The sequence below is a fragment of the Gobius niger genome (assembly GCF_951799975.1).
Source record: "Gobius niger genome assembly, chromosome: 7".
Taxonomy (NCBI): Eukaryota; Metazoa; Chordata; class Actinopteri; order Gobiiformes; family Gobiidae; genus Gobius; species Gobius niger.
Genome location: NC_136858.1, coordinates 4,207,453 through 4,223,838, shown reverse-complemented (window position 1 = coordinate 4,223,838; position 16,386 = coordinate 4,207,453). Strand labels below are relative to the sequence as shown.

The following is a 16,386-nucleotide window of genomic DNA, read 5'->3' as shown; positions in this document are numbered from 1 at the left end:
TTCATTTTTTGTTGTCCCCGGACCAAACAGGCGTCAAAACTTGGTCTTTCTGTTTTTTTTAAAACACCTAGTAAGTGTTTAAAGCAGTACTAAGTATCTCTTGCCCCTAGAGGCCATAAGCGCAACTGCAGGTGCTGTAGCAAGTTACGATTTTTTAAGTTATTAATTGTCTTGGAGAGTAAATACTACGCTGACAGAAAAGGCGAAGGGACAGAGGGATATTGTACATCCAATTATACAATGGAAATAATTGTTTTCACTCAAACTTAGCTGTAAATACTGTTTAAAGTGACGTGAGCCCGCAGCTAGCTTTGCCCGTTAGCCTGTTAGCTTCTTCTTCCTGATTCCATTAGTGTGTATTGGTTGCTCTGGTCCGGTGGCAGTCAAGTTGCAAACATGGTTTTCTGGCCAGAGACACCAGGGGGAGATGAAAGACCCTCCAATCAACCCATAAACACTTGCATTACCCCCAGAGGGACTGCGAAAAGGATTTATTAAGGTAAACATGTTACTTAGTACTGATTTAAAATCACATCACACAATGGCACAGAATTTAGAGCAAAGCTCCTGTGAAAGAATGAGCTGCCCTCTACTGGTCTCAGGGACTATACTTTCCCGTACTTTAAGTCCTCATTACCTTGGGAGTGAGGGTCTTTCCGCCCACGAGCTTCATGAAGCGGTTGTACTGCTCGTCTTGGTTGGACAGGTCTCGTATCCTGCGGATCTCGTCCTCTCGCTTCCTGCGCTCCTCTTCCTCCTGCCGTCTACGCTCCTCCGCCTCGTGCTGCTGCTTCAGCTTCCAGTTCCTCAGCTGCTGCCTCCGAGCCGCCTGCTTTGAGGTCGCTAGGAACAGGAGAGGACATTTGAATAGACTTACAATGGAGGGTCTCAGGGAAATACTACATTTAACATTTTTGTAAAACAATATATGATAATAATGATGACTTTCTTATGGTATTCGTCTCACACCTGGACTGATTTTCTTCATGGAGCCGTGTGGTTTTCCCTGGTTGGTCCTCCCTCTGTCCGCTGGAGTCTTGGGCAGTGGCTTTGGACTTGGTTTTGTACTGGGTTTAGGACTGGGTTTGGGACTGGGTTTAGGACTGGGTTTGGGACTGGGTTTGGGACTGGGTTTTGGAGATGGTTTAGGACTTGGTTTGGCCCGGTCTCGCTCTGCTACGCTGATCCTGTTGTAATCTCGCTCTGTGGACCTGGTCCCTGGTTTAGGCCTGTCTCGATCCCGGTCCTGGTCCTGAAAGTAGGAAAGTCAAGGTTGTTCATAAAGCATGTTCAGAGTCGTCACACCTCTGGAGGCGTGATAGTACAGACTATCAAGTCCCTCTGGCTCCGCCATTTAAGGGATGTTTCAGGATTTTTGACATAGGGCCTCATTTCCTAGTTATCCAGAGTGCTGCTGATTTCTGGAGATATTTCTTTTGTAATTCAAGCAGTTCTTATATTTGATGAGTTTCGTGGCGTTAGGCTAGTTCAAGGCTAGTGCATTTCTATGGTATCAGCTAGCCTGCATTAAAAACAGTCTGACCCGCTCCACAGAGCACCTGAGGCAAATCACTTACAACACCATTCTATCGACATATAAATGTCTGTGTCGATAGAATAATTTTAACCATTTTGCATTTAAAATAACTTATATTTGAGCAGCATCAGCTTCGTGGTTGTATAAGCCATGCAGCGGCGGAGTGATCTGCTAGAAAATAGTCCCTCAAAATGCGATCATGTGATGCAAGGTCAGTTATATTCCAAAAATGATTCTATCGACACAGACATTTATATGGTTAGTGAAATCATTGGTGTGAAGGAAGACTCGAGACCAGTAACGTGGAGTAGAGAATATTTACTGGGTGAAGAGTACAGAGCATTTTCACAACGAACAACGATAGACATGTTTTTTTTTGGTATGTAAATGAGGTACATACAGGGCGTATCCTTCAAAATGATGGGCTGGAGTCCGAATTCTAAGTAAAAGTTGTGAGGCTGATTGAGACCAGCTGTGTGTCTGTGAGACCCCGTATCAATCACCATATATGTGAGGTCTTTAGATAGAAAACACATTCCTTGGCCTATAGGTTACCAATACCTAGCCTGGCATTCAGACTAATCTCTGTTTATTAATTAATAAACAGGAGACTAGTCTGGCGACCCTGTCGTAGAAAAGCTACTGCTTGAGGCGGGACTAATGTGGGACAACCGAAGCGCATAGCAGCCAATGAGAACATAGCAGATGTGACGACAGAAACAGCGACAAGAAAGTTGTATTACAACTTGACATTAACAATGGCGCTCCTGCCACACGGAGTTCAGTAAATGACTTCTGTCGTTTATGTCAGAAAAACTTAAGAATACAAGCATACTGGAGGATTACGTGAAGTGGATGCTTGTGTTGAAAAACTACGAAACAAAGGCGCAACAACGTGACGCCCGTTCAGGGAGCTGCTCTGATTGGTCGGTAGGCTCCATATCGCTGTGTCACTTCCTTTGAAAGCGCGCAATGGAGTGTTGCCAGACCCTCTTCTGTAAAGAAGCGGAGTCTGGTTGGCGAGACTAACCAATACCTCCCACATAGTGTAGGAAGAAGAATGCACGTGGCACACTCGTAATTGAACACACTGGCATACTTATTGATTTATAATATAATTTGAACATAGAAATGTTAAAATTATGATTTCAGTTAGTCTGGTGTTATAAGTGATTTGCCTCAGGTGCTCTGTGGAGTGTGTCAGACTGTTTTTAATGCAGGCTAGCTGATACCATAGAAATTTGCTAGCCTTGCACTAGCCTAGCGCCACGTAACTCTTCAAATATAAGAACTGCATGAATAGTAACAACAGGCCAAAATTCATGTATAAAGTAAATTTGGGGGAATTCACTTCCTGAACCGGTGGCATCCTTTACCTGAGAGTTGTTCCTCCTCCTCATGCGGCTGCGCTCGGCGGGCGGATTGATTGAGGCGGACGAGGAGGAGCGCGTGTTGACCCTCTGTCTGTTCGCGGCTCCTGTGGGACTGGGGCCTGAGCTGGAGGGGGCGCTCTTGTTCTGGGCGGAGTTGCTGATGCGGTCTTTGCTCTTCTTCATCACCTGCTGCTCCTTCTGGTGCCACTTTTTGCTCGCCGACTGCAGAGCCAAGAGGCGCAGCTGCAGCTCCGACAGCTCCTCCTCCTCCACCTTCGGCACGGGCTGGAAACAGAACAACAGTTTATTGGAAAAATTAAATGAACTTGACGATAGTGTGGCTGCTCGCTATTTTGTCAGGCTTCACTTCAGCAAACCTTTGACCAAATAATACCTATACCTCATGCGGTGACAAGGGCAGCAACTAACAATTACTCTTTTTCAAACTTTCAAAATTTCCCACATTAAGCTAAAGTGACTCAGCTCGAGGACATGTTGATGGAGTACAAAGTGAATAGTTGTAAGAGGCTCTTGCTCCTTTTTTGGATTCTCAAAGTTGCACATGAACGAGTTTCTGTGAACAGGGCATTCCTCATTTGAGCTAACAACCTCCAGAATTCAGTCCCTGCGCTTAATAGTAGTAGTAGTTTTCTCTTGACATCTGTAGTTCAGTGTAAGCTAACACGAGTGAAGGGGTGGGCATAATTCATGGCGGTGCCCACAGGAACTTAAGGAATAAGGTAAATAGGATCTGGCAGCAATGAGAGTGGAGCAGATTCTGCTTTCTGATTGAATAATTGTCCTGAGACACAGACAGATCATATTTATGAAATCTACAAATGTATTAAGTCGTTTTTCCATCAAAAATACAACATGTCATTTTTGCTCTTTGTGAGTCTGTGTAAACCAGGACCATTAACCATATACAAGATGAGTTGTCAACATTTCCAAGGCTTGACATTAAGCATTTCATTTTTTACTTGCCCGACAACAAAATCCACTTGTCCAATAAAATAGTGTTAATTTTAAAAAGGAACATGCCACCGTTTTTCCATACTGAGATATGTTCTTGCCTGAGCTTAGACGAGTTGATGCGTGCCTGTCTGGTCTATGTGCGTGTGCTCAGTCATGCAAAAAGACCAAAGATGTTGTTAGCATTTGGCCTTTTCCAGTATATTCCTATAGCTCCAAACGGGGTGAAGTTTGAAGCTACCACACTCTTCCAAGGGCACAAAGACCAGACAGGTACGCATCAACTCGTCTAAACTCAGGTAAGGACATATCTCAGTATGGAAAAACAGTGAACTATTTCTTTAAATGAAGGTGCTATTACATATTATATATATGGACTTTTTCATATTGAATGCCAATGTTATTCACATCAGGATTTTATAGCATTGTTCCACTTGTAATTGTCTTTATTCAATAAAAAATGTATAACCTTTCTTGACAATTGTCACTTTATTTGCAAATCTGCAACGTCACAGCCACGTCATTCTCATCCACTGAGAAGAAACAAACAGAAATAAAAAGTTGCTGCCACTAATTCCTTTTTATATTTTGTCACTTTATCCTGAGCCTGTAGTTTTTAAATGCGCCGCACACTTTTAATAACTTATTTTAATTGACCATAACATTGGCTATATAATAACTGTTTATTGGCAATAACAGACAGGCCTAAATAATAAATAGAGGATTATTAAATGTCTGGAAAACGTGGCTTCTGCTGCTGTCTGGGAGACGGCAGCTGGGAGATCACGATTAGACTTTCTATTGTCATGTCACCCACCCCAATATCTAGTTTGCAATACCAATACGAAAGCAATAACTTTAAGGTTCATAGACTCGGTAAACTGCAATGATTATGCAAACCCATAAAACACAAGAATCATTTTCATAAAACACCTGTCCCAGAACATGCAAACTCTCCAAAGAAAGGTCCCACCCACTTCGGGAAATGATCACAGGACCTTCGATGCTGGGAACAGGAAATACAGCAGGAAAATGAGCCATGTGACTTTCGAGAACAACATTGTGATTTCTTTCCACATCTGACAAAAGGACAGCGGCTCATTCTACTGCTGTAAATCCAACCAAAGAGTGTGACGTTTTTGCCACACAACATTTGAATGCGCTTTCTTCAACACTATTCAAATCCGACACATTTCCTATTGGTTACAGAGCTGCTCCTGCTTTTACTGTGGCTGCACCGACACCATGAAACCACTAAAGGCCACATCGTTCACTCAAGAATAATGACAAATGCAAAACATCAGTGCCTGTATCAGACTTTGCGTATTCAGTAAAAATGTTGAGCAATGTAATTTTTTCCACAACATTTAGGCCCAATCTCAATTCTCCCCCTTAGCCCTCCACTTAGCCCTTTCAATTCGTTTGGCGCATTCACAAGAGACGAAGGGGTGTCCCAATTTTATTTTGCGGTGAGGGGTAGGGGTGAGGGAGAGTGCCACATAGCCCTTCAAGCGAGGGTTTTACTGATGCAAACTTCAGACGAAGGGGTAGGAGGAGTTTGACAAAACACGGAAATAAACGTTCACGACTTTATTCACTTTGTGTAGCAATTAGAACAGTCCATTGCGTTAACGTGCCAGTTGTAAGTTTTCGCTTTGCTGCTGCAATTGCTGTTTATTTGCGTTGTATTGACTGACTTTTGCCATTTCTTTCCAAACTTTCGATACGTCGCTATGCCATGACACACGGGGTTCAGTGCCTAGCCGCTGCACCCGCTGTCTCCCCGCGCCTGTGCTCTGAGCCCGGGTCCGAGGCTGTCTGTCCCAGCGCACCTCGGCAGCCTCCGCTCAGGCCCCGGGCTCAGAGCTGAGGCTGCAGGTGCCCGTTTCCGCCCTGTGCGCACTGTGAGCGGGTCTACCTCTTCCCATCCCCACTGAGTGTGCTACATGAGCGGATCAGCTGATCTCTCGCAGCTCTGGCTGCAGCCACAGCGGCCCGCTGTAGAAGCAGCAGCACACGGACGGGGGAAGGAGAATGTAGTGCCGGATGAAGCAGAAACAGATGAAAATCTGTTGGGCTTAGGATGAGACGAGTCCTGTTGTTTAGGTGTTACAAAACCGTATCAGTCAAAGTGATGAACTGGTTCAGTAGAAACATGCAAAAGAGACAAGTAGGCTTGTTTTTTTTTTTACATAACCATAATCATCTGTGTTAATAGTAAATGCAGTTAAATGGAGCGCTGTCCCAGTTCTTAGGGTGGTCTTTTCAACCCTCGCCCTTAGCCCTTGGTTTCAGGGTGTAGGGAAAGGGATAGGGGAAGGGGCAGGGGTAGAAAATAGAATTGAGATTGGGCCATAGATTATTTATCTTACGAATGTTCACAAATCCTAAGCGCAATTGCAATATTTGACCAATTCCGACCTCATAATTGGGAGGTTTCTGTGTTGTACCTTGTCTGTGGAGGTGCTGGACTCCACACTTGACACTGAAGACTCCCTCTTGCATTTGTTCTCTTGCGTCTTGGCCTTATCGCTGTCATCTCCGCAGCACACGCAGACGACTTTAGCAGCTCCCGTGTCCTCCGCGGGTTTAGCTTCTTGGTTGGTTTCTTTCTTCTCACTGTCGGACTCGCTGCAGCAGCAAACGCACGTCTTCTCTTTGGTCTTGGTGGGTTTCTGTTCGCTCTCTCCGCCATCTTGGATTTTTATTTCTTCAACTACAGACAAACGATAAAGTAACACCAGATTAATACCTATAATATTTTCAAACCAAATTACGGCGAGACACGGCAGGTGAAAAGATATTTTCCATGCAGTCATTTTTGAGACTTTTGGCTAGTTTTCTCCCTTAGCATCTGTAACAGGGGCTCGGGGATCCCTGTCATGTACATTAATTAACAAGGCACGTCTTTATTCAAACCTCAGCTCATGCAAAAACAAATCTTTCCTCCAAATTCATTTAACACACAAAAATCTTCCACTGTCGCACCCTCCAAAAGAATCCTCCAAAGAAATGGCTGTAAAGTTTGTGATTGATCATTAAATTTGGATTCATTGCCCAGCCCTAATCCTGAAGAGTGAGATTGCAGGTAACATGATGGGCAGGTAAATCAGATTATCATCTTGCAACCCCTACTTGGGTGCCAACCCCGACTTTGGGAACCACCTTTCTAGAACTAGCTCATTCACTACTAAACAAAATCTAAAATCCCCTTGACTAATATGCCAACCAAATAAAACCATAAATCAAACCGTGGGGATGCGGACATTGGGTTGGTGATATTGTTTCCTATTCACCTGCCGTGTCTCACATTACCAAACAAACCTCTTCACTCACCGTCCTTATCCGTATCCGTCGTTTCCGTATCTTCCGCCAACTTCTTCTTAATTTCGTCCAGATTCACCGCGACCTTTTGACGGAGTGGCTTGATGTTAAACGCTTGGAAGGCCTTCTTTTCTATATCGGCGGGTTCCTCCTTGATGCCGTCGCTCTGCTGATTACTGGCCTGCTCCGATTGCATGGGTTCCTCAATACTGACATTTTTACTAGGGTTATTGCTATTGTTACTAGCATTTTTCTCTGGCGGTGCGTCCCTTGCCGGGGAAACTTTAGGCTCCAGTGCCATAGTCTCCTCTTTGCGAATACACTCTAGTTCAAGCTGGATTTGTTTGTATCGGGACAATAGGTCCTCAAACGTCTCCTCAACACTGGTCTCTGGTTTGGCTGTCGTATAAAGAGGCTTTCGGGGCTGGTTTCGTCCCATTTGTTTCTCTGTGGTAGAACGGTTAAGGGGAAACTGGAGAAAAGAATGATTTTATCAGTTTAAATAGATAAAATAGAAGACAAGCATGCCAAATCGCCTCTTTTTTAAAGATTCAACCACATTATTGCATCATTCCCTCATCAAAAGCAAACATTTCCTAAAGCAGTGCAGAGTTGGGCATCTTTTCAACTTATTCAAGGTACGGCCCGACTGAGATGGATCTTAGGCTGATATTTTAAGTTAGGGATGCACCGATACTTTTTCTAAAACAGATACGAGTACTTTGATTTTAAGTACTTGCCGATACCAAATACCAATACGAGTACAAGGCATTTTCTTCAACATACTTTTTGAGGTGAATAGACGGTTTATAGACTGACTTTTTCACAGCAGATTGGTTTGTAATTAGTCAATTTACTCATTTACATTTCCTTGAGTAAAGTAGGCAACACTTTTAAGATGAGTTATATCAGAATTGAACAGATGCTATTTTATTTTTTTCTTTCAATATATTTTTTTCTTTTTATTGCACTGTGTGTCATGTCCAAAAGCTCCCCAATGCCTATGCCTTATTAATTTATGTAGTTTTATTTAACAATAGTATTGAGATGATACTTATTACTGCGGCTAAATGGTCTCTTTTTGCCTTTACTTCAGCTCCGTGTAGATTTTTTCAAGTGTTGATAGCAACTTAACGAGTAGCTACAGCATTGTGATTGTTTTGCTGCAGCTCTTTTTCGCTCAATATGGACATGCTGTATCTCTTTATTTTGGATTTTCAGACCATTTTTTAGTCGCTGGGTAAGTTTTTTTCCGATGAACAAGCCCCTGGGCAAAAAACGGTGTAAGAACTGTTAGCCGCGAGTTAGCAACATTAGCCTGTATCTTGTAAACACTGCAGACTCCACGCTGCAGCACGAACAACATTTAGCTCTGGTTAAATCCAGCACAGACTCTGATTTAGGGAGCGTCGTCGTGTAATAAAGTCAGCTCTATGTGGAATATTGGATTTCCACCAAAGAATTCTCCAGTTTGTTGCTATTTTCTCTCCTCAGCGGAGAGGTGCGTAGGAGTGCTGCACGTGTACAGGTATCAGTTTCTGCAATCGGGACCTCCTTAATGAGTACGAGCATGTGTTATCGGGTATTACAGGTGTCAATCATAGAAATATATACAAAGATATCTAATAGAGGTCGGCTGATGTGGTTTTCTGTATATTCATGCTTTGTCGATTCTTCAGAGGGAGCTTGAAAGACAAAAATTAATAGATTCCAAAACAAAAAAGGGTGAGTCTATCTCTTATGCTTCCAAAATTATACGCAAAAGTCTACAATATAAAATACAGAAAATAGGTGTACGAACTTGTGACCAATTTCACTGCAATGATTCTCTGCTCCCCTGAGAACTAGGAAGTTGTGGAAGGGCTGATTTTAAAAGTCTCTATCACTTTCTATATCGGCCTTTTATTCGGTTTCGGAGATATCGGCCTTTGGAGTCCCCCAGGGGTCAATCTTGGGGCCCCTATTATTCAAACTGTACATGCTTAGATTGGGTTAGCTAATAAATAGCAATAATGCGTCTTACCACAACTATGCAGATACCAATAGCACTTTAACAATGAAGAAATACTTTGCCTAGAAGTCAACTAATCTAGAGAAACCATCACTGAAATGTATAATATTAAATAATTAAATTAAGATCATTTTGATCATCCTTTCCTTCAGACAACTCCTCATTCATGACCTTCATTTCCGCACTATCTCTCTGCTCCATATCAAGAACATACTGTTAGCAGACAACAGGAGCCATAAATACAGACAATAGCTACAGGAAATCTAATATCTCGACAATGTTTGCTTCAATAAAGTAAACAATGCGTATTTATGGAGCACAGAAACAGAAGAGACAGCTTTGAGTTTGGCAACCTGACATCAGACACCAGAACACACAGACTAAACAAAGTCCCTATGAAATTTCTATTGTTAATCTGCTGGTTTTGTAATGACTGAGGTTGGAGAGATATAGTCGGATCAGAGGCTTTGGCTCTACTTCTTTCACTTTCCATTCCAGGGAAACATGCACTGCAGTGAAATGGGAGACAGTATACAGCCCAGTGCACTCACAGTTCGAACCCTGATCATAAAAGTAAAACCTGTCTGAAAATGAACTGAAATAATGAAAAAAGGGAAAGAAAATCGACTTTAGGACCGATAGTAACCTTAAAAACTTTCCTAACTTTGTCTATTTTTGCTCAGAAGCACCACATGGTTTGGGAAAAGCATTCACTTCAGCCACCTGAGTCAAACACATTGAGTAAACACAATCCTGGACCTGGCTCACATGCAAAACCAAGTCAACAGCTGCTTCTGTGCGGCTTGGCTATAACTTGATACTCTGAAGTTTTCTCTATTTGAATGGAGCAACTTTCCTCACTGCAAGTAAATATGCTACTTTTCGGTAAAGTTTTAATGACCTGAATAAGAAAATTAACAAATAACGCCAAATAATTCACAGGAAAACTATATCCTTCCATCTTAGATACACAATTTCCTTCAGCAGTGGTTTATGGAGGCCTGGTTTGAGATTATGAAATTATACTGGCCACAGCAGCATTCTATAAATAACACAAATGCTTAGTCATTGCTCCCGTCAACTCCTCCGAAAGGGAAGTATATCAGTATGAAGGGAATTATATTTTTTATTGAATGTTTTCCCCGTGTCTGTGTAGGTTTTCTCTGTATACTCTGGCTTCCCCAACCACTAAAAACATGTACAATGGACCAGAATGAATGTAGTGAGTGAGTGGCTGGTGGTGGTAAGGGGCTGATGGCACAGATTGGTAGCCTCGCTTCTGTCAGTTTACCCCAAAGGGCAGCTGTGGCTATAATAGTCCATAGGGATTCATGTAAACAAATAAAATAGTAGCTTACGACCACCGAGTATGGTGTGAATGAATAATGACTAGAGAAACTATACAAGTTTCTCTTCTTTCCGTATTTGTCCGTATTCTGATAAACTTAAAGATGCATTATGCAACTTTCAGTACGAAAAAAAGTGTGCGTGTAATTGACCTTGTAGTGACCCACCAGGTGTATGAGTGATGCCTGGTGCCTTTACTTTCGATCACAGTGGTCTCTACAACACTCCAGGTGCAATTGCTTTGTAGGTTTTCTGGTGAGACGGTCCGTCAGCAGTGAAAACCTTCCAAACAATTGATCCTGGAGCGTCCAAGAGACCACTGTGAAGGAAATTAAGGCGCCATGCTGACCCCTCGTACAGCCGCTGGGCCACTACAAGGTTAAACACGCACAAAAATCAACTTTTTTTTTCCACATAAAAAGTTGCATAATGCAGCTTAAAGTAGAAAAATAATGAAATTTGTTGTGAAATGTGACTCATCCTTTGTTGAAAGTCAGTTTGGATGTCAGCTAACAATCATGTGCTCCTTCTTTCATTGTTTGTATGAAAATATAATCTGGTACGGAGTCATTACCAAACCTTTTCAGAACACTGCAAAGCACTCAGGAGTCAAGAGTATATTGTTCTCTAGATATACATGAATCCTTGCCTCTCCACATTCCGGAGTATTAGTTATTATGGAAACACCCAACACATGTATGAGCATTGTATGAGTATTCCATCCCTTTAAAGGAATAGGCCACCGTTTTTACATACTGAGATATGTTCTTACCTCACTTTAGCCGAGTTAATATATCCCCGTCTGGTCTTTGTCCGTGCGCTCTGTCACGCAAACGGAGCACATACGCAGCCTCTCCCACATGTCATATAGCTCCAAAAAAGCTCACGATAGAAGCTACCAAGCTCTTCCACGTGTTCCCTATTTAAATAAAGTTATGTGAAGTGTTTTCATGCGAAGTATACTTACACAGAAATGTAGCATGTCGATTTTATAAGCAAATAAAAAGGGGTACTATATTGTGAGGCGTAATGATACGAGGAGCAAAACGTACCCCTTTTTATATTTTTTATATTAACTCGGCTAAAGTGAGGTAAGAACATATCTCGGTGTGTAAAAACGGTGGCCTATTCCTTTAAGGGCTGTTTAATTCAATCACACTGTCCCTGAGGTCTTTGGCATCGGTGCTTCAAACAGTCACAAACCAAGGATACGTTTTCTCAAGGGGGACTCCTTCTTGTTCCCGTGAACCTCGTTGGGGCCGTAGCGCCCGCCGGGACCCCTGTTGCTGTTGTTGCCTCCGCGCTTCCAGTCCCCCCCTCGGCCTCCTCTGCCATGTCTGAATCGGCCCAATGCTCCGTGGCTCCGCTCCCAGAAGTTGGAGCGCTGCGGCGTGTCCCCGTGAGCCAGGCCTGCGAGACACAGGGAAACAATTAAAAACAACACAATCGGGACACTCTTCAATCTAAACCACTAACAAAACTGCTTTACCATGATACAATTTTCCCTTGTCAAAGACATACCTGGAGTAGCATTTCACTACATTAACATTGAGAGAAATTCACAGGTAATCCAGTTTAATAAAGCAGTTTCTTCTTCTACAGTTTCAGTGCTTCGTTTTGTACTTCCTGGATACAATTGTAAAAACCCCACATGACCTCCACATTTTTAATGCCCATAATCCAACAGTATATCGCTTCGGAGCCGCTCTGCGATCTAAAGGCACACATTTACCAAGTATTCACACATGCACAAAGCAAGTGCAACTCATTTAGGCCCTGTCCCAATTCAAACCCTAGAGTGTTGGAATGTGTTAGTTCGATGTATATGCTATGGACTTTTAAGATATACTTTAAAAGTCACTTTCTATATCGGCCTTTTTATCGGTTTCGGAGAAAGGTTTTGGCCTGTGGAGTCCTCCAGGGGTCAATCTTGGGATCCCTCTTATTAAACGTGCATGTGCATAGATTGGGTCAGCTAATAAACAGCAATGTGCGTTCTCAGAGCAAGTGAGAGAAATGGGACTGGGCCTTACATATCTGGCCACTAATAATATTTTCTAATGCTAAATCAACACACTATAAAATTGCATGTGCTAATTTCGAGTAGTACTAGCAATAATTAATGTTTGTAAGTCTGTCTTTAAGCCCCATATGCATGATGTGTCCACTTTAAAAGGCAAGGAGGAAGGAGCACATTCCACATTTACATTGTCTTCATGTCTCACCGTGGCCTGGCGTCTGTGGTGTTGGCAAAGGCAGAGGTAGAGGTAGAGGTAGTGTGAGGGAGCCGGGGGTGGAAGGGTTGGGCCGGTCCGGTCCACTCGGCCCGCTCTGCTGCTGCCTGTGCCCCAGAGGGAAGGGCCCTCTGTGCGGAGGGAACGACATCATCGAGCAGAAATCTGGAGGAGAATGGTTTAACAGATATAAGATAAGATGAGCCTTTATTGATCTCACAATGGAGGAATTCACTTGTTACGTTCAGCTCTCAGACACACTCAGGATGTGCAGAATAGACAGGAAATGTGAAAACAATTAAATAGTAAATAGAGGTATCTTATATACTGTGACTACCAAAAACTTTGCAAGAGCATAACTTTTTGAGTACATAAATAAATCTTTTTGGCGTCGTTTTATGACACTGCGAATGGAAATAATTATGTGGACAAAATCTCTGCTCCGTTCTGATATGTCCACACGTTAACATCTTACTGAGTGCATTTTCTCTAGTTTGGAACTACCCAAATCAAAAAGCTTCTGGACTTATACAGAGCTGTGACTTTATGGAACAAACAGCTGTTGTACAGGCTGAAACAAAGTTCTCTTTCAAAAGACTATTGAAAACACATTTTCTGATGGAAACCTACGTTTGTTTGCGTGTGTGTTTGTCTATATGTATATACCATATATATGTGTGTATATTTAGATTTCTTTATATGTATGTGTGCATATATGTGTTACTGAGGAGGAGTGTGTTTTTTCAATTTAACTGTATTATGTGAATTTATGTGAACGACCATAAACGATAAAATAGGTGGTAAAATGTAGATGCCTCCATCTATTTGTACCTGGTGTCTATCAAGAGTTTAACAGTACCTATCAAAAGTTAAACTGTAAACAACTTTTGGAAAGTGAAAATGTCACAAACTGCTGCTTCATGTATGATAAGTCAGGGGTAGGTTTTACATAAGTTCTGTGATCTTCGACCTACTCCTTTTTCCTGTGAAAACATCTGCTGTCTGTACCTTGTTTGCTGTTCAATTAAACTAATAAACTAAAGTAAACTAATTTGTAATTGCATGAACCGGGCCCCAGGAAGTGTAGCTGTCCATTTGGAGACAGTTAATGGGGATCCAAATAAATAAACAAATAAACAGACTGGAGAGCAACTGTATAATGCCTCATGTGAAACGAAACCTAAGGCCGACAAAACTGTTGTTTTTGTTGCTTTTTCATCGTTGTTTTTTTTTTGTGCTGCTTTTTTGTCTGTTTTCGCGACGTTGTGTCAGATTATTGTTGCTCTAAGTCTTATGTTGTATTATTGTTGCTTTTCTGTCACGCTTTTGTTCACGTTGTAAAGTCTCATTTGTGTTCTTTTTTTTAGCCAATGCCAAACTGGAGAAAATGTAATCGGTTCAGGTGGGGGTTAAGAGGTTAATGGCTGTGACACAGTGCCAATCGTGATGTCTGTTGTCTGAAGATGTCAACTCAAATGATCTTGTCAACCATTTTATTGTGTCTTATGAGGAAATATGACGTGTAAAGATGAGCGACTGTCAAAATGACCTTGCCCCAAATTAGATTAAGTATACAGTATATTCTGTATATTGATAATCACATCTCTATACAATTAACTGGACATGTAGACAGAAACACGCATCTTTTCGAATAGGATCTGCCTTGCTTGTGCCAAATAAAGCTGGTGGTATTGGGTAACACGTTCCCGGTCTCGTGTCAAATCGGGAGCTTGTGGCTCGGGCGCCTACCTCGGTTCATGAGTGGCGGTATGTTGCCTGGTATGTTGCCCGATGTGGCCCTCCGAGGTCGGTTCCCATCCCCCCGGCCGAGCGGCGGACTCTCCTCGGTTTCATCATCGCAGATCTCCCCGTCTTCGAGCTCCCCTTCCTCCTCCCCAGCTTCGGACGACGGCGGCTGGGTGTTTGACGCTTTCAAATCCATGTTTTTGACACAAACGACACACTAAATCTGTCTACAGGGCTGGCGTTCGCGAAATCACGGAATATTTCCCCGTAAATTCATGGTGAGGTCCAAAAAAAATACATTCATGAGGCGCTGACACGACTAGCGGCGGAATGCTAACAGCGCTCAGCTAACATCTGATGGTGACCTGATCTCGTACCGTTTCATTCTCTCGCGAGATAACACACGTCTGCTGAAACGCTGAAACAACCAGACTTGGAGGGGATTTTTTTTATTATAATTTTTTTCTTTTATAATTTGTTGTTTATCATTTCGTGATTATTTTCGAGGCGAGGTTCAGGTCTGATTGCACTTGTTGCAGCGTTCATCAGGTCGGTCTATGTGTCGGTGACTTGTGGAGATCGAAAGGCTGAAATTAGCATAGCAAATTAGTGATACTCCTGGTACTCCTGTGGTGCCACCTGGTGGAAGAACTGGGCAAGGCATGTTTATTTGTAGAGCACAGGAGGCAATTCAAAGTGCATAAAATTACAAGATTAAATCAATTCATAAAACATTAACATAACACTTAATTAATTACATTAACTTTCAGTGTCATATTCACGGGTAAAAAGAACTGTTTTCAGCCTGGATTTGAACATTGTCAGAGTTGAGGCCTGTCTCACATCCTCATGAAGACTGTTACAGATTTTAGCAATATAAAACTGAAACGCAGCATCACCGTGTTTAGTCCTGACTCTAGCAACCACCAGGAGACCCCCTCCCTGAAGTTCTCAGGGCCCGAGGTGCACTTTGATGCTAAACCATGAAAAGACTTCTGACACGATTTTAGATTCTATTCTCTAAGCGACAGGAAGCCAGTGCAGAGACCGGAGCACTGGACTAATATGGTCGTGCTTCCGGGTTCTGGTCAGGATTCGAGCAGCAGCACTCTGGAAGAACTACTTTTCGAGGACCACATTGGACATAACTGATTTATACATTATGTGTTACCCTCTGTGAATATTTATATTTGTATATTTTTACATGTATCAATCTATCAATTTACCCAATAAATTAATATCATATCATACAGTAAATTAAGTAAATGTGTAGATTGGCAGATAATGTATATGCATAAAGAAAAAAATTGCATAAAGTATCATTAGTAGTGTAAGAGCCATTTTTGAGGCCTTTTTTATGTATTTGTTCTAACTTCTACCAGCCACTAGGTGGCACTGCACTTCCTGTTTGTGTCCAGGTGAGCCTATTTAAGGGCTGAAAGGAGTGGCCTCATTGCTGCGGAGTGAAGGCATACAGTTTTTGACCGTGATGTTAAGCTGTTGAAATATGGAAATAAAAAAAGGATTCTTCACTTAACACAGGAGTACTGGGCTCTTTCTCGCGTGCTAAACACCTTTTTACTTTGCCAGCCTAGCAGACAGTGGTATAGGGCCGCTGGCTGCTACAAGTAGTATTTATTTCTCAACTGAAATTTAGTGGTCTTGACAGAACTATGTCAGCATTTCAAATATATTGTATTTTGAACAAATATTGACAGTTTTCCAAAGCCTTTTTGTTATCAGAGCCTTCCAAAATCTTCATTCTCTAAGAGAGAAGATCACTATAATAATGTGTAAAATTGGGTTTCTGCTTGGAGTATTTGTATTTATGAAGATAACGTT

General features: G+C 42.2%; 1 protein-coding gene across 3 annotated transcripts in view; it reads right to left on the bottom strand.

The window, feature by feature from the left end:
* The window catches only part of zfc3h1 (zinc finger C3H1-type containing), a 42,586-nt gene extending 27,681 nt beyond the window's left edge, over positions 1-14,905 (bottom strand). For 2 of the 3 annotated variants that reach the window (XM_079560399.1, XM_079560400.1), the window contains exons 1-8: positions 14,548-14,905; positions 12,790-12,963; positions 11,777-11,974; positions 7,219-7,653; positions 6,333-6,598; positions 2,914-3,195; positions 970-1,252; positions 638-843 (exon numbers count right to left, since the gene is read on the bottom strand). In XM_079560399.1, coding sequence (XP_079416525.1) covers positions 638-843; positions 970-1,252; positions 2,914-3,195; positions 6,333-6,598; positions 7,219-7,653; positions 11,777-11,974; positions 12,790-12,963; positions 14,548-14,740 — 2,037 coding nt within the window. In that variant the 5' untranslated portion in view covers positions 14,741-14,905. The remainder of the gene's footprint in view (positions 1-637; positions 844-969; positions 1,253-2,913; positions 3,196-6,332; positions 6,599-7,218; positions 7,654-11,776; positions 11,975-12,789; positions 12,964-14,547) is intronic. The other variant, XM_079560401.1, reaches the window with a different exon arrangement.
* Between the last annotated feature and the right edge of the window lie 1,481 nt (positions 14,906-16,386).